Raw genomic sequence first — 22,937 nt, forward strand, 5'->3', positions numbered from 1 at the left:
TCATTTATAGTCAGTTTTTCTTCCTCGTTCGCCTTCCCCACACACCATCTCTGCCATTCGATCTGTGTAAGTAGGCCAGATTTCTCCCTCCCGCCTGTCCTTTGTAATTTTTTCACCCTGTAAGTGTGGCAAGGCTGTTTTGGCTGGTAAAAAGCCTTTCCATATACTGCTGCAGTAACAGCTCTTACATAATCAAAACAACAGCCTTGTGGACTGGGACACGCTGTATACATCGTCCCTGGCAAGCTTGAAACTGCTCTAATTCTCTGTGACCCCATTCTGAAGCCTTAACCATGGCATTAAACCCGCTCATATCTTGGACCTCCTTCATGGCCGTTGTATAACATTTTTCTGAAGGCCCTGATAAGACCATATCAAGTGATACTGTTTTTTTTTTCTTGAATGGTCAGACCAGAAGTGCTGATTATGAAACTATACTCTCACTGACATCGAAAGTGCAATATTTGTGTTAATAATTAAATTGCTTGCCTAGGACTAGGACAATGCTGCAGGTGCTTTAAAACTTTTATTTCTAAGATTTCTTAGACAGAAAGTGAAACCATTTGTGCCGAATTTCTGTGGCAATAGCTGATGCATTTTGTAGAGCTTTTACATGATAGCATGTTTGAAACCCATAAATATATAATGATTATCCTGTCAAGATGTGTTCAAACTTATCAATCTTGATGGCACAAGATCGATATACATTTATCATTATACTAAATATATACATTAATTTAGTGTAAATGAATGTATACTAAAAAGTATACATTCATTTGAATTCACACACAAATAGACGTTAGCGTGAGTTGTGTTGTTGGCTCATCCTTTTGCAGCTACAGTTCTTCTAGGAGGTTTTCTGCAACCTTTATGAGTGTGTTTATGTTGATGGGGTTTTGGACATTTTTCAAGAAGTGCATTTGTGAGGTTAGACACTGATGTTGGATGGGAGGCCCTGCTCAGCTTTAAAACAAGTTTTCTGTCATGTTGAGATCAGAACTATAGTATAGCTAAGTGAACTACGTTCAAACAGGAGTTCAGATTTTTTGTTGTGATTCAACTTTGATTTATGTTTGGAGAATTTCTGGGGTTTCTGGGTTTGAAACATGATGACATTTTCCTATTTTATAAAATTTTCCCAATATTTTTCCTTGTATCCAGCGCTCTTTCTTTTGCCGTCTGACCGATGATAAGAACTCAGAGAAGTTCTTTCGGGTTTTCCACGACCGTATGAAGTCGGCTCAGCAGGAAATCAAAGCGACTGTGACGGTAAACACGAGCGATTTAGGAAACAAGAGAAGAGACGAAGACAACCAAGACAGAGATGCCCCTGTTCGCAAAAAAGGTCTGATATAAAATTTAAAGCAGAAAACAGTCATTCATTTTTCAGGTCAGATATCATACTCTGTAAATTGATAGTTACCTAAATGATGACTATTTGTTTCACAACTTTGCTGCAGCCCGAGATTCAGCTGTGTCAATGACAGAAGATGTGAAAGAGCAGTTGATAGAGGCCTCATCTGCCACCAAGAAGGCGTTCAACTCTTACCGGCGGGAAGTTGACCCAGAGGACCACAGTTCCTCAACAGAGGGGCTGCCCAGCGCTGGGGCCAAGAACCAGGAGGAAAAGATGAGCTTTGTGGTCGTTATCATGCAGCCGATTCTTCGCTTCCTGCAGCTGCTTTGTGAGAACCACAACCGTGACCTGCAGGTGGGACACACAGCGTTTCAGAAAGGTTTCAGTATCAGTGTATCAGTTTTAATGTCTGAGGATATGTCATTTATGGGTTTTAGAGAAATTTTGCTATAAACTGTCTTTTATCACAATAATTACTTCAGTTAAATGTCAGGTTTACACTTCTACTGTATTTGTATAGATCTAAACACTAAAAATCTTTATTTAATTGCTTATCTTTTGTCTTTCGATGTGTTCTGAAAAAATAAAGTAAGGCATTCGGAGCATAAATAAAACCCAGCAGTAATTCATGCATGTGTTGAAAAAACAAATGATCTCCTTGTCTTTGTGGGTTTCATTTTTATTTATTTATCTCAAGCCTTTTGATAAACTAAAGTTTCTTCTGTTTTTAACAGTAAATCTGTTAAGATACATGTTAACATGATGATTGGTGAAAGATTATGTTAAAGAAGCACATTTGACCACGAATCTTCATTCATGTTTTTACAGAAGTAATTGTTTTGCATTGATATTACAGCATGAATTGATATAACAATGAGTAAAAATTCAATTTGTGTCAGTGTATTACCACAAATTCAGCATTTGTTTGTGTACAGCAACAGAAAGATTCGGACTAATATATGCTCTATACCAGAAAGTATGATAATAGCATAAGTCCATATCAGTGATCTGTAAGTCTAAATACTTTGGTGTTCCTAAATACATGTATCAGACCCATACCTTTACATTTAAAGCTATGGTTGTAAGATAATTATTGATCTGAACAGTTCATTTATTGTCTCATTTTTAAACCAGCTTTTAATCTAAATAGTTATTAGTCCGGATTTTCCACTACAACTTTCTGACTTTAATCATTATCCCAACATAATTTCTGTGTTCTGCTAGAACTTCCTTCGTAATCAGAACAAAAAGAACAACTACAACTTGGTCTGTGAGACCTTGCAGTTCTTGGACTGCATCTGTGGAAGCACCACCGGAGGCCTGGGCCTGCTGGGGCTGTACATCAACGAGGACAACGTTGCCCTCATCAACCAAACCCTGGAGAGCCTGACGGAGTATTGCCAAGGCCCCTGTCATGAAAACCAGGTAAGGGAAATGCAAAAAAAAAACCCTGCTCACTGCACTATCCCACATTCATTTATGTTTTGTCTTTAATTCCCCCAGAATTGTATAGCAACTCATGAATCCAATGGTATTGACATCATTATTGCACTGATTCTGAATGACATCAACCCGCTTGGAAAGAAACGGATGGATCTGGTGTTAGAACTCAAGGTGAGGCTGGAAATCTTAAGTTTTGTTGCTTTGTTATTGCTATTAGCCGTTATTGATTATTTCTACCCTTGTGAGAATGCTTCTATACCTTTGTGCATTTTCTCACTAAGCATCTCTTTAATTTTCCTCCCAGAACAACGCCTCCAAGTTGCTGCTCGCCATCATGGAGAGCCGACATGACAGTGAGAACGCAGAGAGGATCCTGTACAACATGAAGCCGAAAGAGCTGGTGGGAAACTCAACTTGTTTCTTCTGCTTTGATACTATAACTGCGTTTTTGTTCATGTTACAGCCTCAAACTTCTTGATTTGTTGGTTTTTTTGTGTGATGGACCGATACAAGCTAGTGCCTAGATGTAAATTGGAAGGAAAATATTAAATTTGGGGTTTTAATTTGCCAAAACTTGTAAAGGCTGTGGATAGTTTTCCAATACATTCATATATGTCTTTGCAGGTGGAGGTAATAAAGAAGGCCTATCTTCAGGGTGAGGTAGAGTTTATGGACATAAATGAGGAAGAGGATATTGGAAATGAAGAGGAACATGATGCTGCTTCACCTCGAAACGTTGGACACAACATTTATATTCTGGCTCACCAGGTTGGATGTTTATATTTGCAATATCTTAATTAAATCATGATGTTTTTGGCTTTCATACAATATATGAGAAAACATAGATACTTCCTTCTGCTCCTTTCGTGAAAAAAAATCACTCTTGTTGGCTACTTTGCAGTTGGCACGCCATAATAAAGAACTTTCCATGATGTTAAAACCTGGAGGTGGCAGCGGAGATGGAGACGAGGCCTTAGAGTTTTACGCCAAGCATACTGCTCAGATAGAGGTCAGACACACTTAACCCTAAAGCTAAATGTTGCACAGGGGTTTGAGTCCCTCTGAGGTGACTGTTTGAGCCTCTATGTTTTAGATTGTGCGTCAGGATCGCACCATGGAGGAGATAGTGTTCCCCGTACCCAACATCTGTGAGTTCCTGACCTCGGAGTCGAAGCTGCGGGTCTACTACACAACTGAGAGAGACGAGCAGGGCAGCAAGATTAATGACTTCTTCTTGCGAGCAGAAGATCTTTTTAATGAGATGAACTGGCAGAAGAAGCTGAGAGGTAGGGTGAAGAATATCCCACAATATATTTAAAAAATCTTGAAGAAAATAATGTAAAAGTAGGAATATAAAAGAGGTATCTCACAGTAGCACTAATGGGATCAAACTTTGGTTGAACATGCTTTTAATACATTTCTTTCCTGAAAGAAACCCACAAGATCAAAAACCCTAAAAAGTTATGACAGGACCTGCAGCAAGCTGCCGCTAATGCTGATATGGAAGAGCTTTTTCAATCACAAAACACATTTAACTTTTATGGAGAGTCAAAGTAGAACAGCTTTTCTGTCTAAGAAAGCATGAAGGCCAGACTAAGGTTTGCCACAGATATAGTAGAGAAAGACCAGGACTTCTGGAGCAATGTTCTTGGGCCAGATGAGTCTAAAATTAAATGTTTGGTATTTCCTAATTACATCACTCAAGTGAAATAACTTTATGTGAATCGTACAAATAGTAGAAGTGTCATGGTTGGTTGATGCTTGGCTGCAGCAGGACCAGGTCAGCTCATTATCATATCATCCACCAGGAACTCTAAAATGTATCAGGGGGTACTTGAAGAAAATATGACACTTCCTGGAAAAAAATAAAATAAAATAAAGAAGGAATTCCCTTTATAACACGATTGTGACCCAAAACCTACCAGAAAATTCACCAAAGACTGGCTGCCAAATCACTGAAACTTAGTCAAATCCCAGGAAATGCATTTTATCTTTAGTTTTCTGACTGATACAATATTTAATTCTTAGCTTTTAAGTGCAATTGAAATGCTTTTTTTTTCACAGATTTGCAAAATTGCAAAATTTTGGATTAGACATCAATATGTGAACATTTACTAAGGGTTAGTTGAAGTGTCAGGTGAATTGCTGCATGTGTGCATTATTTCTGAACTAATAGATGACAGAAGGCAAGACTGGGCAGGATAAGTGGACAGCTGTGCAGAGGCACCAATGTGCAGGGACAACTGTTGGCCTCCTTTATATGTCCGTGGTACAAGTGCATGTTTCCGCTATGTAAAAGCAGACAGGGGCTTTCCAAACTCATTTGAGCCGTGAAGCGTTCTGTACTGTAACCTTATGAATCACAAGTGAGAGTGTGCGTGATCGTGTGCGCACACACACACACACTCAGATCCACACCCACTCCCTGTGACAAGTCTAATCCACATACAAGACTCCCGTGCCCACGCACAAACTTTATTTAGTCTTTCACTCAGAGGAGGGGATGGACGTTGAAAAGTCCCTGCATCTGTTTCTGTTTTCCTATAAAAGCTAAGTTCACAAAGTCTGAAAAGGCAGGCTGTAGGTTGGAGGAGAAAGGTCAAGAAAGACAGGATTTCAATAACCTGCTCCTTAACTTGACCTTTATACCTGAGTTCAAAGTTGCTTAAATTTGTTTTTTTATTTTCTCACATTTTCTTAGTTTTCTCCTGTTCAGATGTCCAAACTTAATTCACTTATATTCCATCTCTAAATCAAACAAAGTATATTATAAATTATGAAAATCAGTACATATAGATTTTTTTCAGCATTTAAATGAACTAAAAATTCAATTCAATTTGACTGACTGTATTTCCTCTCCTCCCCAGCCAAGCCAGTGCTGTACTGGTGCTCCAGAAACATGTCAGTGTGGAGCAACATCGCCTTTAAACTGGCCTTGCTCATGAACCTGCTGGTCTGCTTCTTCTACCCCCTGGAGGGGGTACATGGAGGTCAGTCATGCTCACCTAACCGTCAGGAGGTTAAGTGTAACTGTGAAATATTTCATTTCAAATAAATTTACATAAATTAAGAAGCAGGGAAAAGGGAAAAGGGAAGTGGAGGTCTTGATGAGGTCATACTTTCAGACTTGAGTTCCTTTTTTCTTTGTTTTTGATATTGCAATCAGACTTCTGTAGAAACCAGGTTCAGAAAAAGGCTAAAGCAGTGAGCAGAAAGAAACAGCCATACAGACCACATGAAGAGGACATGTCAAAGATGTGGGAGAGGGTGCTTTGGCTAAATGACACCTCGACTAACTGAACTCTAACCTTTACAGAAGAATTGCAAAATGAACGCCTTTGTTGAAAGAAAGCCGTTATAAGTTCTGTTTGTGCTTCGCCTCAAGCCACTTCGGGGACCGAGCAAGCATGCGGAGGAAGGTTCACTGGTCAGGTGGTACCAGAACAGAACCTTTTGCACTACATTTACAACACTATTTGTGGCAGAAAACACATTCTGAACACCAAATAATCGATTCATGCTGTTGCGATGTTTCTCTTCACAATTGTCAGAAAAGTTAGTTGGGGTTAATTGGATGCTAAATTCAACAATCTCAAAGGAAAAATAAACATTTGTCAAAATGTCCTAGTTAAAGTCAAGGCCTCAGTCTGTTTCAGAATGTGACAAAACTTGAAAGTTGATGTTCATGATGCCTCCTTTCCAAACAAAGAATGTTATTTTCAGTCTGACAGTAGACGTGCAAAGCTGGTCAAGATGTATCTTAAAACAATTGCCCCTCTGTATGCAGACCACACTTCACAGATAGACTTTCATATAAAATCCTCATAAAAGACCTTAAAGTTAGTCACTGTAGCATTGCTGCTTCATGCCCATTTTTTAAACTCAACAGCAGCCGTAAAGTCAACTAATTCAATCAGAAACTGCAAGAAAGTTTTCTTACATTGATACCTTTTCAAACCATGCATTGTTTCCACCCAAAAAAACCGGCTTTTTTCAGCAGTGACCTACTGATCTCTTTTCTTCACCACATTCAGATCTACTGACGTCTAATCACCTGATCAGGATTAGGAGTGGGAGTCTCCTGGTTTAAGACACACCCACAGCTTTCATTGCTTCCCGTCATATTTGCCCTCCAGTGCTATGGAAACAACAATAAACATGGCACAGCTGGCATTTTTACTATAAACAGAATATAAAGTAGCTCAAGATTTTCATACAGGTCAGACATATGATAATCTGAAAAGTATTTCATCATGTAAATATCTTTGACCACATTGAAACCTCCAAGTGAAACTTCTGTAGTGTGTAAACCTTTTTAAATCATGTCAGTTGAAAAATAAAATTGGTAAATGACTAATGTATAGTGTCCTGCAAAATTATCTGTACCATTTGAAATTAGTTTTCCCATTTTCTCACCTTCCGACTCCAATCTTCAAAGCGTATACTGGGTATTTATCACCAAGACAAACTCAAAGCAATGTGTAATTTTTAACCAGAACGGAAATTAATCATGGTTTCAAAATGTAAAAAAGGGAATTTAAGGTCTAACACAATTTATCATCTTTTGTTAATTTTTCCATTTGTTTTCATTTTAATTTAATCATAAATAGTGCCAGAAATCCAGAAACCCCTTCAATAAATGTGGCTAAATTCATTTTCAAAAACAAAAAGAGTAACCCACTATTGCCATTGTTGAGAACCGTCTAAATAAGATAACATTCAGATCAAAAAGCATGAAAAAATGCAAACCTACCTTTTAGTAGGACAAACCTGAAGAAACGTTTTTATGATTTTAATCTACAAAAACCACAAAAGTGGGACAAGGGTGGGTGGATGGATGGATGGATGGATGGATGGATGGATGGATGGATGGATGGATGGATGGATGGATGGATGGATGGATGGATGGATGGATGGATGGATGGATGGATGGATGGATGGATGGATGGTGGATGGGTGGATGGATGGATGGATGGATGGATGGATGGATGGATGGATGGATGGATGGATGGATGGATGGATGGATGGATGGATGGATGGATGGATGGATGAGACCTCTATCATAAAAATCCAGTGAAATAAATGAATAACTTAATTGTTGTGTTGTTGAAAAAAATGCATGGAGTATGACTGTTTTTGTATTTTTGAATAACATGGTTGAAAATAAAAAGTGCTACAGTCTGTAGTAAAAACTCAGCAGCCATGATAACTTGTCTGTTTCCATATACAAAAGTATTGTTACACAACACAAATAATGCCCGACTGGGTCTCTATGCCCTCTGGAGCTCGGTCTGTGTGCGTGACATCACGTGAGACTCCTGCATACCTTTGAGCTGCTGAAACAGGCACTTTTTATGGCTTCTGACCCGGGTCTACTCTTTTGCTCTCACAGACTTTGAAAAAACATGCACTCTGTGCTCTCGCATTCCCCCATTACTTAGGGCTTTAGAATGGAGGTTATAAGAGCAAGAGATCTAGGTCAGTGTGTTCAGCCTGCACGCATGACTAACCGGCTTTTGATGAGCAAGTTGGCTTGGCATGCCACACTCTTAGCACACGCGAGCTTTCGAACTGTGCAGCTATGCAGTTGTCCTGCAGATATTTGCATGCAGTCATAAGGGAGTTTGACGGCGCACGTAAGCGCGCCTCTTTCTGTCTCCGACATCACAGGAGCTGCGTGCTGCTCCCCGCTCATTCCTCATGAATCTTTCAGCTGAGGTATTTTTAGAGGCTGTTATGTAAGTGGCACCTGTCATGTGATCTCCACTGGGATTGGAAAGGAGAGAAAACCAGAGACGGGGAAGGACAGAATGAGGGGGGCAAGTGAAGGAAAAAAACAAACTGACCGCAGCAGTCTCTCGCTCCCTGTCTGTCTCATTCTCCTCGAAGTTTTCTCCTTCTTTGCTTGTTTCTGGTTTTAATCTCGATTGTGACCAAGCATGCAGTAGAGTAATCTTTTAGGAAATGCTAAAGTGTGGCCTCGGCTTTTAAGCAAATCAAACCTGGTAGAAGATTTTAACTTGATGGGCACATTCCCAAATGAAAGCCATGTTTTAGGCTCTAATCCTGGATTTAGTTAAGGATCAGTGGGAGCATCGGATTGGCTCCCTCTAAAGATTTGTGTGAACACGTACACACTCAGGCCCAACAAAACTGTGTCATACACCTTCTAGTGTTATGTAACTTACTCATTTTGAAATCAAATACTTTCTAATGCAGGAGAGGTTTAAGGTACTGAACTAAAACTCAGATTCTGGGTAATAATGTTCAATTATTTCTAGGCCTTAACTGGACTAACACAGTGAGAAACTTAAGCAATTTTAAAAAAAAGAAAATCAAGATTTTGCACACGTTGGAAATAAAAATTATACATGCAGACTCAAAAATATATTGTACATGCACCCTCACTAAACACAGTAATATTTGGCATGTTTTGCGGCTTTCAACAAGCTTCTGCAATCATTCTGCCTGGATATTTCACACCACTTTGTAAGAGCAGCTCATTTAAATTTGCTGGTGTCCAGGTACGGACACAACTTCCAGGGATAGTCCATGAAGTTCTGATATGTTTTTGGAACACCTAATTAATTAATTAGCCCTTTGTCTTGACTTGAATTGTCAAACATTAAATCATTTGTTACCAAGACTATAAAAGAAAAATGGCTTGGATATGGAAACAATCCAGAAACCACCAAAGATCAAAGCTGTCAAAACTGAAAGATGGTGGAAAACAGACTTCACTGTCCAGAACCTGGACTTCCAGGCGACCTACCAAGAAGGAATCCCTTGCTTCAAAAGTGACTCATTAAAAGATGAAGATGTTTGACTCCCAAAGACAAGAATGCTTGGAGATGTGAAAATAAAGCTTACTAGCTGCTGCTAGTACTGCTATGTTCCACCCAATAGATGGAGGAAAAAAAGAGGACAACCTTCAGATTCCGGTTGCCAGAAGGTTTAAACTTGGACTCAACTGGATGTTCAAACAGGAAAGTAAACCCAGATGTATCTAAGCTGACTTTGACCTCGACCTCAACCCTTTTAAAACTTTATAAAATTTGCTGACAACCTTGGTTTGTAGTTGGAAATGAGATTTAAATGAAGTTCACAGATTTTGCCAGGAAGAGGCATCAACTATAAAATATAAGATTTTTTTCTCTTCAAGCGACTCCTTTTCATTCAAAACTTTTGCTTATGACATGTTCATTTTAAACTGCATAAATAAAGAACTATGCAACCTGGGAATTTAATTAATGAGTGATATTTGTATATATTTGAGAGCTTGTGAACATTTATAAAGCCGTAATCTCATAACTTGTAACCCGAAAAAGTTGTTGAACCCTCAATCTACAATGAAAATGATGATGAACAACGTTCAGCCTGATGATGAGTCCAGGCAAAATATAGGGATCGTTTGCTAGATTCTTTAAAATCAAATTTTTTTGGTAGATCTGATTGGGTTCTGTCTGGCCATTTCCCAGTTAATTGCCTTATCTGTGTGTGTGTGTGTGTGTGTGTGTGTGTTCTGCAGGAATCTTGGAGCCCCATCTGTCTGCACTGCTGTGGATGGGATTCTTTGCAGCACTGGTCCTTGTTTTGCTCATGCCGAAGCCTCTGGGTATCTTAGCCCTGGTTGCTGTCACAATCCTCCGTCTTATCTTCTCTGTGGGCCTGGAGCCTACGCTCTTCCTGTTGGGTGCTTTCAATGTGAGTTGCCTTAAAACCTTGTGCTGCTGTTTAGTCTACTGACTTCTGTTTATATTTGAATGTTTCATAATTGTTATTTTTTGTAGATTTGTGTTATTATTCAGGCACAAACAGAGGAAAAATACATTTTGGTTCTTAAACAAATTTTTCTGTAACTGCATTTGAGGAAAATTGCTTGGTGGGATAAGTGCTATGCAAAAGTATTCATATCCTTTGTTGTTTCATAATGTTGTCATGCAAGGACCACAAACATCAACATAATTTATTGAGATTTCATATGATAGAGCAACCAAAATTAGTGGGTAAGTGTAATTTTGTACATGGTTTTCAGACTTTTTACAAAGGTTATCTTAAAAGCTTGGAGTTCTGAGTATTTACTCACTTGTGGAATCACTTTTTGAGTGTGTCTTTGTTTGCCTGCTATTATCACATAGATATGTTTTTCCCATCCTTCTTTTTGAAAACGCTCAGACTCACTGGATGACTTGCATCCATAAACAGCAGCTTCCCAGTCTCACCACAGATTCCCATTGGGATTTTGCTCTGCAGTTTGACTGGGCCATTCAAACACACCCAGTCCATAGTGACGCTGACTGCATGTCTACAGTCATTTTCTTCCAATTAACCTTGACAACCTTCCTTGACCCTTATGACGAAAAGCATCCCTAAAACATGATGCTATGTTTCAATAAGAGATGGCGTGTTCAGATGAATATGGGAAGTTGGCCTCAATACATGGTCTTAAATGCATCTTAAATGGTTTTGTTTATTCAAAATTGTTCTTGCACATGATTGCTTTGTTCCCTACATGGTTTGTGGAAAATTGAACTTCTTATTGAAGTCTTTCAGTTATGGCTTTCTTCTTGCAGTTCTTCCACCAAAGAAGAAGTTTACAGTAGACAACCAATATTGGTTCAACTGACAGAGTCAGCTGTGGTTTTCTGCAGCTCATCCAAAGTTACCAGAGGCCCCTTAGCCTCTGGTTAACACTCTCTATGCCCTATCTGTCAGTTTATGTGCACGGCCATTTTTGTGGCTGGTTTCACAGAACTCTGCACATGACTGAATACTGTTGATCGAAACTATTTAAGATTCTTCATCTTGATGCTTTCTGTGAGAAAATGTCTCCGTGTGGTTTAAAATTAATTTTCCCCAGAGAAATGGAATTGAAGTCACCAGTGTATGCACTTTCAAGTGCTGAGAAACCTCCTCCCAGCTAGTTCCACTTCTTCTTTCCCCTCCCATGCTAACGGTCGTTTGGCAGGCCCGAACTACACATGCCCCTCTCATTGCCCCTCCTGCCCGTCCAGCTCCTCCTGCCAGTGCTGTGTTGCCTGGTGTAAGACGCCAAGCTGGACCTCAGAAATGACACTACAGTTTTGCTAGTACTTTTTTTAAATGCTCCTAAAAGCACCTAATGCTCTAAAATTAAAAATAAAAATTCATTGACTTTCTTTTGGGTGCTTTTGTTGACATGTACAAACAAATGCAGGTTATGAGATTTAAAAAAAAGGGTCAAACAAGAAACCAGAGATGTTGCCATGTGCTGCAGTAACCTGGTAACTCTGAAATCTAGTTTATATGCAGGTGGTCAGATTTCTCCCTTGTTTGGCTGTTTGTTTATAATTTTCTGTCTTACAAATTCAGAACTCTTGAATTAGACCCAAAGATTTATATCCAAACTTAAGCATTTACATATTTGTTTAGATCTTCCTTTTACTTTTGATCAAAATCCTAATTTTCCAGGATGTCAAAACCCAACCTACCCACACACACCACCACGCCACCGAGAAAGAAAGTGGGTTAAATTATATACAGACATATGACGAAGAAGTGAGGTTTCTCAAGCAGGACCCATTCAAGATGTATTAACCGGGTTTTTGTTAATCCCTTAATCTACACAGATAACCAAGCTTCTTAAATGGAATAAATTTAATAGTGTGCCTTCACTTAGTTCAAAATTCACCATCACTGATGTCAGCATGTTTTTTCTATGGTAGAGCCCCTATTAATAGGATGCCACCCTCAGAAGTATTAATGATTTATCATCCCTCATTGGCATTAACAATAACCAAACATTACCTTTTTTGTTCTAGGTTTGTAATAAAATTATCTTCCTGATAAGCTTTGTTGGAAACCGAGGGACTTTCACACGAGGATACAAAGCCATGGTGATGGACTTCGAGTTCCTCTATCATCTCCTCTACCTCATCATCTGCTGCCTGGGAGTGTTTGGTCATGTCTTCTTCTACAGCCTGCTGGTAAGACAGAAGCAGGCTTTGGGTTAAATCGATTGGTAAAATTCATTTTGAAATGGAAATTAAATCCTTTTAGTCTAGGCGAATTTGGTCCAAATCAAAAAGTTGCTTTATCTGTGCCATTGTTTGCATTTTTGCCTCAAAACATGTTACGAACAACAAGGAAAGTTATTTGGAAACTATTGGAGCCGGACCCATCACTTTTATAAACTACGATTGTTTGAAAACTACAATCAGCATTTCTGTTAAGAAGCTGGGATTATGTATTTTGTAGGAACATAGTGCCATTTTATAGCACAGTGAAGTAACATTATTATATTCTGTTGTTTAAAAATGTTGCATATATCAAACATAACTTGAAATAATTTTTACTTTCCAATTTAACGCCTTAAAATTGGCTTGTGTCTCTTTAAGAGGCTTGCCTTAAGTATGCCATTACAACAATGGTACTCCATGATGCCGTTTACAACCGTTCTTAGAAGCGCTGAACTGATAAGTAGTTCATAAGACAGAGTCAGCAGATGTGCAGTTTCACCAGGTGTTTTCTAATCACCGCTGCTCCTAGTCTAGAGGAGCTGAGTGAGAGAGTTGCTCTGTAAGGCGGAAGCTGAGCTTGGAGACTGCAGCTCCAAGGAGGAGCTTTGTGGAAAAAGGTGGTTCTTTGTGGGAGAAAGTGCTTAGGCACCCACAAATTGCTGCCACAGGTGATTCAATTATTTTTTTTCAAATATGCAATAGAAAAATCAAAGAAACACTGCAGGCATGCTTTTGACAAAGAAATAACATTATGACATGCTATAAAGCTAAAAAAAAGTTGATTTTGCATAATTCAATTAGATAATTACATAATTAGCTGACTGCAGGTTTGCTACTCAAGCTGCCTGTGAAATTTTCATTGTTACCATGAATTGCAGAACATCAAGAAGAACATGGATCATAAAAAATGTTACGAAGCCGTAAGATTCATACTGACCAGAGCCTTTTGCGTCGTCTGAGAAAGGAAACTAAATTTAGGAAGAAAAACCAAAGCATTTTTTTCTCAAAATTTATAACTTTCTTCATTTTACAGATTCTTAATTCTGTTGCTTTGTACTGCTATTTTCCTGCAGCTTTTTGACCTGGTATACAGAGAAGAGACCCTGCTGAATGTGATCAAGAGCGTGACCCGAAACGGACGCTCCATCGTTTTGACGGCTGTTCTTGCGCTCATCCTGGTCTACCTGTTCTCCATCGTCGGCTACATCTTCTTCAAAGATGACTTCATCTTAGAGGTGGACCGTATTGCCAACACAACCCAAAGTAAGGAGACAATGGCGTCCATTTGTCACAGGTGTCCTTGTTGTTTTAGATGTCACTAAAATCTGTGCTTTGTTATGTTTTTATTTTACAGAAAGTGGAGCCAGTCTCCCTGGAGAGTATCTGAACACAGGACTGTGTCAAGGAGGCCTTAATGAGAACTGCAGCAACAATGCTCAGCAGGAAGGTAATTAATAATGTGATGCATCATATTCTTTTTTTTAGAGAGTGTTGGTTTAAAAATATACTGTTCCACCCTCAACATTCTGAATGTTTGAGGGTGGTCAAGAAGCCTATAAATTATGGTTTTTATGTCAGTTTTTGAAGTAAACTACCTGTATATCCTGAGTTCACCTTTTCAGGATGAAAAGTTGGTTTTCATTTGAGCACTTAGAAGTGAATTGGTAGATGGGTTTGGTTCGGGTTTGGTTTCATGTTCCGTGTTTTCTAAATGGGCTGTTGAATCATTTTTACAAAGAAAGGGGTAGTTGCCTGTAAAATCGGCACGTATTATGAGGAAGATACCAGAGAAGTGACTTATCAGACCACAGAAAGGAAAATAATATTGTAAGATATTTTTTTAATGTGTTTAGTTTTCCTATGTTCTTTATTTTGGCACCAAGGCACACCTGCCTGCATGTGACTCATATGAGTGCCATATGACTGCAATTTGATCCAAAGAGTTCACATGCGACTTCGTCAACCTGCATGTGACATCGATTAACTGTTGCATCCCGGAGTAAAGCAGTAAATTCCCAATAACTTTACTTCAGTCTGACTGTTTGGTGACTTTAAGACTGAAAAGAAGACTTGCAGCGAAGTTTATGAGGTCTAAAATTATTGCAAAGAAAATTGTGACATCTACTATCTATGAACTAGCCCACAGCTGAAATGTTTCTATATTTTACCTACATAAAAGACAGAAAATGTTCCCTAAAGCCAAGAAAAAATTTTGAACCCACAACTTTGAAACTGGGCATAGAAACATGTAATTTCAATGAGTCTTGTTTTAGGAGCATTAAACTGCCCTCCTTCTCTAATGTTAAGATGGCCTATATACTGCTTTGATTAAGATTTCACTGTCTCAAATTTCACCAAAACAAAAACATTGTTGCTTTGACTAATAGGCGTCACACTTGGAGCCAAAGCATGTAAACACGACTGATGAGGAATGTGGAGTTAAAATCAGGGATCCTTGTTATGAATCAGTAGAGTACACCTTCAACTTAAAGTGGGAATTTATTTCTATTTTAGGTGTAGGCCACTTCCTGCTATCAATGTCTCCCTTAAAAAGTTTACTATTGCTATTTCAAGTGCTTTTAATAAGACATCAGAGAAACTTCTTTCCATGTAAATGTAAGTTTATACGGAAAGATTTCCATGTCCATATAAATCGTTGTGATGCCGTAAAGGCATTGTGTTGCTGCGCACTGCTTGTACGCTGGCTGAAGAAAAGCTACTCCACTTTTCACTCACAAGAATGACAAGTTGTGCAGCTTGGAAATTTTTATGGTTGTGAAAAAAAAAGAGTTGTGAGGTACCAACCCATCGCTCTTATTAAGGAAAATATTTTTATGAAGTGCAATTTTAATATTCATAGATGCTGTGAAAGTATTCTCATAACCTGTAGGAAGTAATTACATTTTGCTCAATAGACCCTTAAGAACTAGTGCTAATGTTAGTTGGTGTGTCTGTTTTATGTTATGATTGTGTATAAAAAGATGAGGTTATTTGTTAGCACCATTTATACACAAGGTAATTCTTCTCAGGGGAAATACGGTTCAGAAAAAACACAATTACATTATAATACAAAATCTATCCAAAGAACAAGATTGAAAATTTATGCTCCTTAAAAAGGAGACATTAAAATGCAAATTTGACAAATAAATAGCTTAGATACGATAGAAAAAAATTACCAAAGCCTTTGCTGACTATAAGAAAGCTGTTGTAAGTGATAATGTGTTTAGACATGATTTAAACGTGATTTAAAAGGAGCCCACAGTTTCTGCACATCTCAGGCTTTGAAGGAATTTGTTCCTAAGCTGAATAGCACAGAGACTAAAGGAAACCTTCTCATGTTTAGTTTTGGTCCTGAGGACACAGAATATCTGAAGGCTTTTGGGGTTACATGATTCAAACCTGACCAGAAACCCTTAAAAATATAGCCAGAGTAAAGCACTTCCATTAAAACAGATCACAGAAATACTATGGATGACGAAATGGTGTCCCTACAGGTCCCTTAAAAAATCAACCAGCTGCAACTCGTCCCAAATGCTGCTGTCAAAGTTCTGGTCAACACCAGGAAAAAGGATCACATTTTACCAGTCCTCAACTCACTGCTTATGTTAGATTTTTATTGGTCCATAAAGAACTTCACAGCCTTAAAATGAAGTTTGACTTTGAGGTCTCACTCTATCATGACACATAGCACTGTTTGCATAATGTGCTGTTTTAACCCTCATACAGTTTAGGAATATTTTTTTGTTTCTAACTTTGCAGTCTTGGTAACAAAAACAACTCCATCTGATGCTGAGCTGCTGCAAAGTCTGACTCATCGTCTCATTTACATTATGGACACACTAACCAATTGTAATAGACTATTTTCAAGTTGTGACACAAAAGTTTAACGTATGTTGATTGTGTAGATGCTGAATAAAAGTGTCCAGGAGTCTTGAGGTACTCCTGATATTATCTTTCCAAATAGCATAAATTATTCCAAAAATTTTGAAATAAGATCTGGAGCTGCTTAGGACAACACCAGATCTTTCCCTGTCTATCAATCATTATGCCAAGCGAAACTGTGTCAGATTCAATCCTGAGTTCCACTAAATCCCAGGTAGAAGTTTTTGATGGCTCATAGTTAAGATGTATTAAAACCTCTGCAGATGGAGTCTCAGTAATTCAGCATGCTACATTAAAAATATTCTTTAAATCAAAAATGCAAGTAGATGTTAGGCAAGGTATGGACCTGTGACTACTTAGTGTTGAGGCGTCTTTAAAAGACATTTGACCACTGCAGTTTTCAGGACTGACTACATGTTCAGGCAATACTTCAGTTGCAAGATAACAAGGAACAGTTTTCTTCTAAACTTGTGGGACCTGCAACAAGTTATGAAAATTAAGCCAAGAACAGTTTCTATCAAAGACATGGTTCATTTAAAAATCATGTTGATGAACTACTTTTGACTTAAATCTAAATAAAAATACATCGTACAGACGCTCGTATTGTAACTGTAGTAATCAATATGGTTGCAATAATAGCAGAAGTGCTGTACCTTTGTTGTTAGCTTTTTAATCACAGGTGATCATACATTAGTCTTGTGCTGCTGACTCATGCCCAGACTATGCCCTATTATTACAACCTAGTTGATGATTTATGGACTGTTTTTGAATAAAGATAATATTTGCTTGATCTTGTTTTCCTTACAATGTCACCATTAAAGCTACATTTGGCCATAAAAACAACAGGAGTGCATATTTGGTGCATGTAAAAATAATAATGTCTTGCTTAAGTGAAATTAGTGAGGATTATATGCAGTCTTTTGTGCATGGCTTTTTTGTGTTACATAAAGTCCTTAACTTCCTGATTGTCCAGTTACACCAGTTCATAAAATAAGATCTAGAGCAATGTTGTCCCTATTCTGCGAAAGCTTTGATTTGCAGTTCTTGTAAAACTTTTTGCTTCACATTGGCTAAAATGTCCCGGTTCTTTTTTCCTTCCTCAGAGTTTGGGATCGACAGCGAGGATGAAAACGACATGGAGCGGACGTGCGATTCTCTACTCATGTGTATAGTTACGGTGCTGAGTCATGGCTTGAGGAGCGGAGGAGGTGTGGGAGATGTTCTCCGCAAGCCTTCTAAGGAGGTAAATTCCTGTCTGAATTGGTTCCAGGCATGTGTGTGCGTGTATGTGTCCTGGGAGGGTGTTGTATCTGCTGCTGCAGCTGCTGCAGCAGCACAGGTCATGTGAGTTGGCTCTGAGCTCATTGTGAACCGAACTTGTTTTTATTTCAAAAGCGTGGCGCTTTCACAATGTTTCCCAACAGCTGCACTGCCTCTGGCTTGTGTTAGGGAATGAAACTTTAAAATAGATTTCCACTAAATTCAACTCGAACCACAAATGACGTCAAAAAGAGGATGTGACTTGCTCCCTCACCCTTTTGCAATACACTGTTACTCAGATCAGAAATGTGAAATGTCGGCTGAGACTTTTGAAGAAAGGCACAGTTGGTCAGTGCTCTTGTTCTTCAAATTTATTGGTGAGCGTTTAATAAAGGCAGATGGAAATTTGTTGGCACCCTGGTAAAGATGTGTTAAAGTAAAATAAAAATATTCTTGCATTACAGCAGCAATTCCTAATGAAAATGTGAAAAAAATTACCTTTTAACTACATTTTCAGTGGAAGAAAACATCTTGGTGCCCCTTTCAGTTACTTAGAAATATTCTTCTGACAGACTTTTTTCTCTTATTTTAAGTTGATCAGAGTTTATAATTAGTCAATGGATTATAAGCACAACATGACAAAAAAGGCCTTTTTTTTAGCTACTGACCTGAATGAGAACCCATGTTTATCTTGCCAAGTCTCAGGAAGATGTGATGAAGACTCAATAAAACTCTGAAAGTCTCTTCAAGAACAGCATCAGAGTGGCATCTGGGGGATCGGCATGTCCCCATTAAAGCAATTTTACACCACCATGTCAAGAAAAAAAGAACATTTTCTGTTCCTTCCTTACTAATGTTTTTGTTAGTGATCATAGTTTACTATGCTTCTAGGTCTGCAATACAATCTTTTCTTTGGCAGAAAAACATTAAGATTGAGCTTTTCCAGAACTCTCCAACTGGATCTGGTTTGAAATGATGGATGAAAATGTAGAAAAACATCACAGTCCCACTCTTAGGTGGGACTCTCTCAGCTTTGTCATGTTGCGTGAACCTCTTGGTAGCACAGAAATGAGTTGCTATTAAGAACCTTCACTCGCTGAGTTCCAAAGATGTCCCGGAGATGTTATCGCAGATACTGAATTTGTGCTCATGCGGGTTTTGGAATTGGTAATGAGTAATGATCCAAAACAGATGTAAATCTTATGAACGCCCGGTGTGATGAGCTGAAGAAAATAAATCATAAGAAGACTCAATGATGTAGATTCTGAACAAAGGGAGATGGCGAAAGAAAGAAAGAATAAAAAAAAAAAAAATGTTTCCACATCTCTATTTAAAATGAGTATCTGAATTTGACCCATGTATCCAAGACTGAACACATAAGGTTCACATAAGACGGGCTGCATTATGTTAACTCTCTGGTGTCTCTGTTACGTTAGCCTCTGTTAGCACATGTTGCCCCATTTTTATCCGTGACAAGCAAGCTTAACCTCGTTTTTAACTCAAATAATTATCTCCACATGTGAATCTATGAAACATGTCTACTTTCCTCACTGAAACCACGTCAGTTCATTTTGTTTTTATATTTGTTTTCTGTTATACTGAGGATTTACACACTGCACCCTTATTTTCTTTATCCAACTTAGGAGCCACTGTTTGCAGCCAGAGTGATTTATGACCTGCTCTTCTTCTTCATGGTCATCATCATCGTCCTCAACCTCATCTTTGGTGTCATCATCGACACCTTTGCCGACTTGAGAAGTGAAAAACAGAAGAAAGAAGAAATTTTGAAAACTACCTGCTTCATCTGTGGTGAGTGTGTTAGGGTTTTTGTAGTGGGTCCGAATGGACTAAATTATTGGCAAAATCCCAATTGAATAAATCTATTGGTTGGATTTTTCCACTTTTTAAAGGGAGGTTGTGCTTCGTTCATCTTTACCGGATGTGTTGAAGTCTGGAGGAGTTCTTCTACGTCTTGACATTTACTGACTTTAGAGGAAATTCACAGCATTGTGGCTTTTTTCACAAAGTGGTGTGATTTCCTAATACAATTTTATGTTTTTAAAAAAAAAAACTGTTGTCTGCAGATAGCTCATAGCAACACTGTCTCCTCCTTGTCTTTCATGACTTGTATTTCAGGATTGGCTTCATGTAAGGACACATTATCCTCGGTTACCGATTAACTACGATGTACTGTTTACCATTAGCAATGAAATAGCCAGGGTAAGGATACAGAATTAGCTTTTAGGAAACTGATTCAAAAGTATGTGACAAGTAGTTTTTTAAATTACGTCTTCACTGCTGCTATTTGGATATTAATAATTATTTAGCATTGTTTCTTTTGGGCACATTCTCATCATAGCTCATGTATTTAAAGGGCTACGACACAGGGCCAAATGCTGAGTCTCAACTTGTCTTTATGACAATGTTCCACAGTTTCTCCCTGGAGTTTGGGTCCTGAGAGAAATAGCTTGATTTATTGGCCAATCAAGCACAATAACACCATGCTTAATAGACCAGCTTCTGGCACTTTGGCCTGTGTGAGCAGGTGCCAAGTCCTGCTAAAAATAAAACCAACATCTTAATAGTTTGTCAGCAAAAGAAAACATGAAATGCTTGATGTACCTGCTGACTTTAAACTTCACAAAACACCAGGAATTGATCACGTTTCCCCAAACCATCTCAGACTTAGGCCATATTACCTACAAGTTAAAACCACTTTAAATATATTTGCTGCAGTAGATTGAAATTTCCATGATATTTCAGGCTACGAAAAGCACTTGTGCATCATCAGTAACTTTCAAGTGCAGACTCATGTCTGAGTGATACGGCTACTTTCTGTTGTTTGAAGGGCTTTTTACTTGACTCCTTTCATTCCCATATTTCCAAGCTTGAGCACTAGATTCCAGGTTGCAGTAGTGGTTTCTGGTAAGTAGGTCTGTAGAGGTCTATGCTGAAGTCCCTCTCTTCTCCTCCTCCCTCTTTTTCACTATGCTGTCGTTCCAACGAAGGCTGAGTCATGAGAGCTTCCTGCCACCGCTCTGCTCGCCTCCATAATTCATGTCTGTTTCACACGCACACACATTCTCTCCTACACATTCAATCACATGCACACTCTTGATTCCCCTACCATATGTTTCTGCGCATTTCCACTGATTAGCCAAACTGCCTTTCTGCTATTAAACGGTTCTTCTGCATGTCCTGACATGACCAAAACATGTTTCCAAAGAGTACATGTCAGACAGCGTGTGCATCCTAACCCTAATGAGTGTGAGCGCAGTAGTACATGCAGAATGGGAGCGTGTGTGAGAGCATGCATATGTTGCGACAGGCAGTCAGAACAAGTGGTAAGCATATGGAAGGAGAACAGCATTATGTCAGCCAGCCAGCCATCGGCTGTGAGTCAGTCACGTTAAATAAGGCCAGGCCACAGGGGGAGCTGCTGTCTCTATGGTTTCCAGAAGGACCACAAGAGAACAGGAGATGCAGAGATTAGGAGCTGATCTCCGCAGGAATTAAGTCGCCTGACGTCCTCCGGCTTGGTTTTATAAGCCATTCTGTCTCTCGGTGTGTTCTATTCAGTTTGTCGATCTCATGGGGTTTGTGGTGAATGATTGAATTACTCCATGTACGTCTTGCACACACTGATCTGATTTTTTACCTGTAGACGAATTTGTCTTGTCTTTGTGCAACAGATCTAGCTCACTTCTATCTTCCGTGGAAAAAGTTAGGAAACAGGACGAGTTTCTCAATGCAGGAGATCCAAGTTATGAATTGCTAAGCGTCACACCATCCTACAATTCTCCTCTTATTTATGAGAATTACTTTGTTGGCTTAATTATTATAATGTTGATGTCTCAGCTTTCAATTAAGACATGTCTTTTTTTTTTTTACCTTTATATGTTTTTGTTTTCCTTACGATTAGAGATTCACCAATACTTGCAAAAGAATTTTCACTTTCTTTTGAGGTTTTTTTAAACATTGCAATTTGAGGATTGGTGTTTTTAACATAAAAAGTTATCCCTGCTTTTTTAAACAAGATACTGAACACATTATCTAAACGACGTGTGTAAAACTCAAATCAAATCAAAGTCAAATGTTATTTGTATTGCACATAATGTGCTTACTAGAATCTAGAGTTAAATCAGTGTTTATATATATATATATATATATTATATATATATATATATATATATATATATATATATATATATATATATATATATATATATATATATATTTGAGACAAACTGTTGTGATGACATCCTGGAAGTGGGGTATCTAGAGCTTCTTATAGAGACCAATTTTAAGGTATCCAAATTATGAAGTCAAATTTCTTTTAAATGACAACATTTTATAACATCTGACAGGAACATAGTTGCTTGATTTTGCTGTAAAAGGGCCCAATGTGTTTGAATTCTGTCCTTTTAAGAAGGACTCATTAAATCCAGAGAACACCAATATTTTAACAATTTGCTAATAAGTACTTCTATCAATACATTCTGCCAGCTGGCCCTTTGAGGATATTCATTATCTTGATGTGGCCCACAAGAAAAATGATTTTGACAACTCAATATAGAAGTTCATTAGGTAAAAACTGGTTTTAGCTGCAATTTTATTTAAATTCTGTGCACTGTCTTTTCCAACTTGTATTGGTCCGACAGAAATCACTGACCAATATATATTACTGAACATGCAATATCTAGCAAAATATACCATGATTGTCTTGTCTTACAAGTGGAGGCTAGCTTGATCCCTGTGTACAACAATTAGCTAACCTAACTGGATTGCCAACTTGCAACTGGAGCAAGGTTATAAAACTCTTATATCATTCCAAGGTTTGAGTTTCAAGGCAAAACAAATGAAGCACAGAAGTAAAAAGCCTGTCTCTTCCTCCTTCTGTCTTCTCCTTGAAAGAGGAATTTGTGATATTCCCTCAACCTGGAAAAAGACCTGATTACTTGCTGTCATCGTATCCAGGCATGACTTGGCTAAACAAT

General features: G+C 38.4%; 1 protein-coding gene across 6 annotated transcripts in view; it reads left to right on the forward strand.

The window, feature by feature from the left end:
• LOC129353093 (inositol 1,4,5-trisphosphate receptor type 1-like) overlaps positions 1-22,937 on the forward strand; it is a 75,830-nt gene that overhangs the window by 49,097 nt on the left and 3,796 nt on the right. For all 6 annotated transcript variants that reach the window (XM_055022293.1, XM_055022299.1, XM_055022324.1 and 3 more), the window contains 15 exons: positions 1,162-1,345; positions 1,461-1,711; positions 2,582-2,782; positions 2,861-2,971; positions 3,105-3,200; positions 3,425-3,568; positions 3,702-3,809; positions 3,894-4,086; positions 5,668-5,790; positions 10,329-10,504; positions 12,601-12,765; positions 13,872-14,061; positions 14,153-14,245; positions 17,784-17,923; positions 19,584-19,749. In XM_055022293.1, coding sequence (XP_054878268.1) covers positions 1,162-1,345; positions 1,461-1,711; positions 2,582-2,782; positions 2,861-2,971; positions 3,105-3,200; positions 3,425-3,568; positions 3,702-3,809; positions 3,894-4,086; positions 5,668-5,790; positions 10,329-10,504; positions 12,601-12,765; positions 13,872-14,061; positions 14,153-14,245; positions 17,784-17,923; positions 19,584-19,749 — 2,341 coding nt within the window. The remainder of the gene's footprint in view (positions 1-1,161; positions 1,346-1,460; positions 1,712-2,581; positions 2,783-2,860; positions 2,972-3,104; positions 3,201-3,424; positions 3,569-3,701; positions 3,810-3,893; positions 4,087-5,667; positions 5,791-10,328; positions 10,505-12,600; positions 12,766-13,871; positions 14,062-14,152; positions 14,246-17,783; positions 17,924-19,583; positions 19,750-22,937) is intronic.

This window comes from Poeciliopsis prolifica, unplaced genomic scaffold (genome assembly GCF_027474105.1).
Source record: "Poeciliopsis prolifica strain line A6 unplaced genomic scaffold, Auburn_PproV2 SCAFFOLD003, whole genome shotgun sequence".
In the NCBI taxonomy this organism is placed as follows: domain Eukaryota; kingdom Metazoa; phylum Chordata; class Actinopteri; order Cyprinodontiformes; family Poeciliidae; genus Poeciliopsis; species Poeciliopsis prolifica.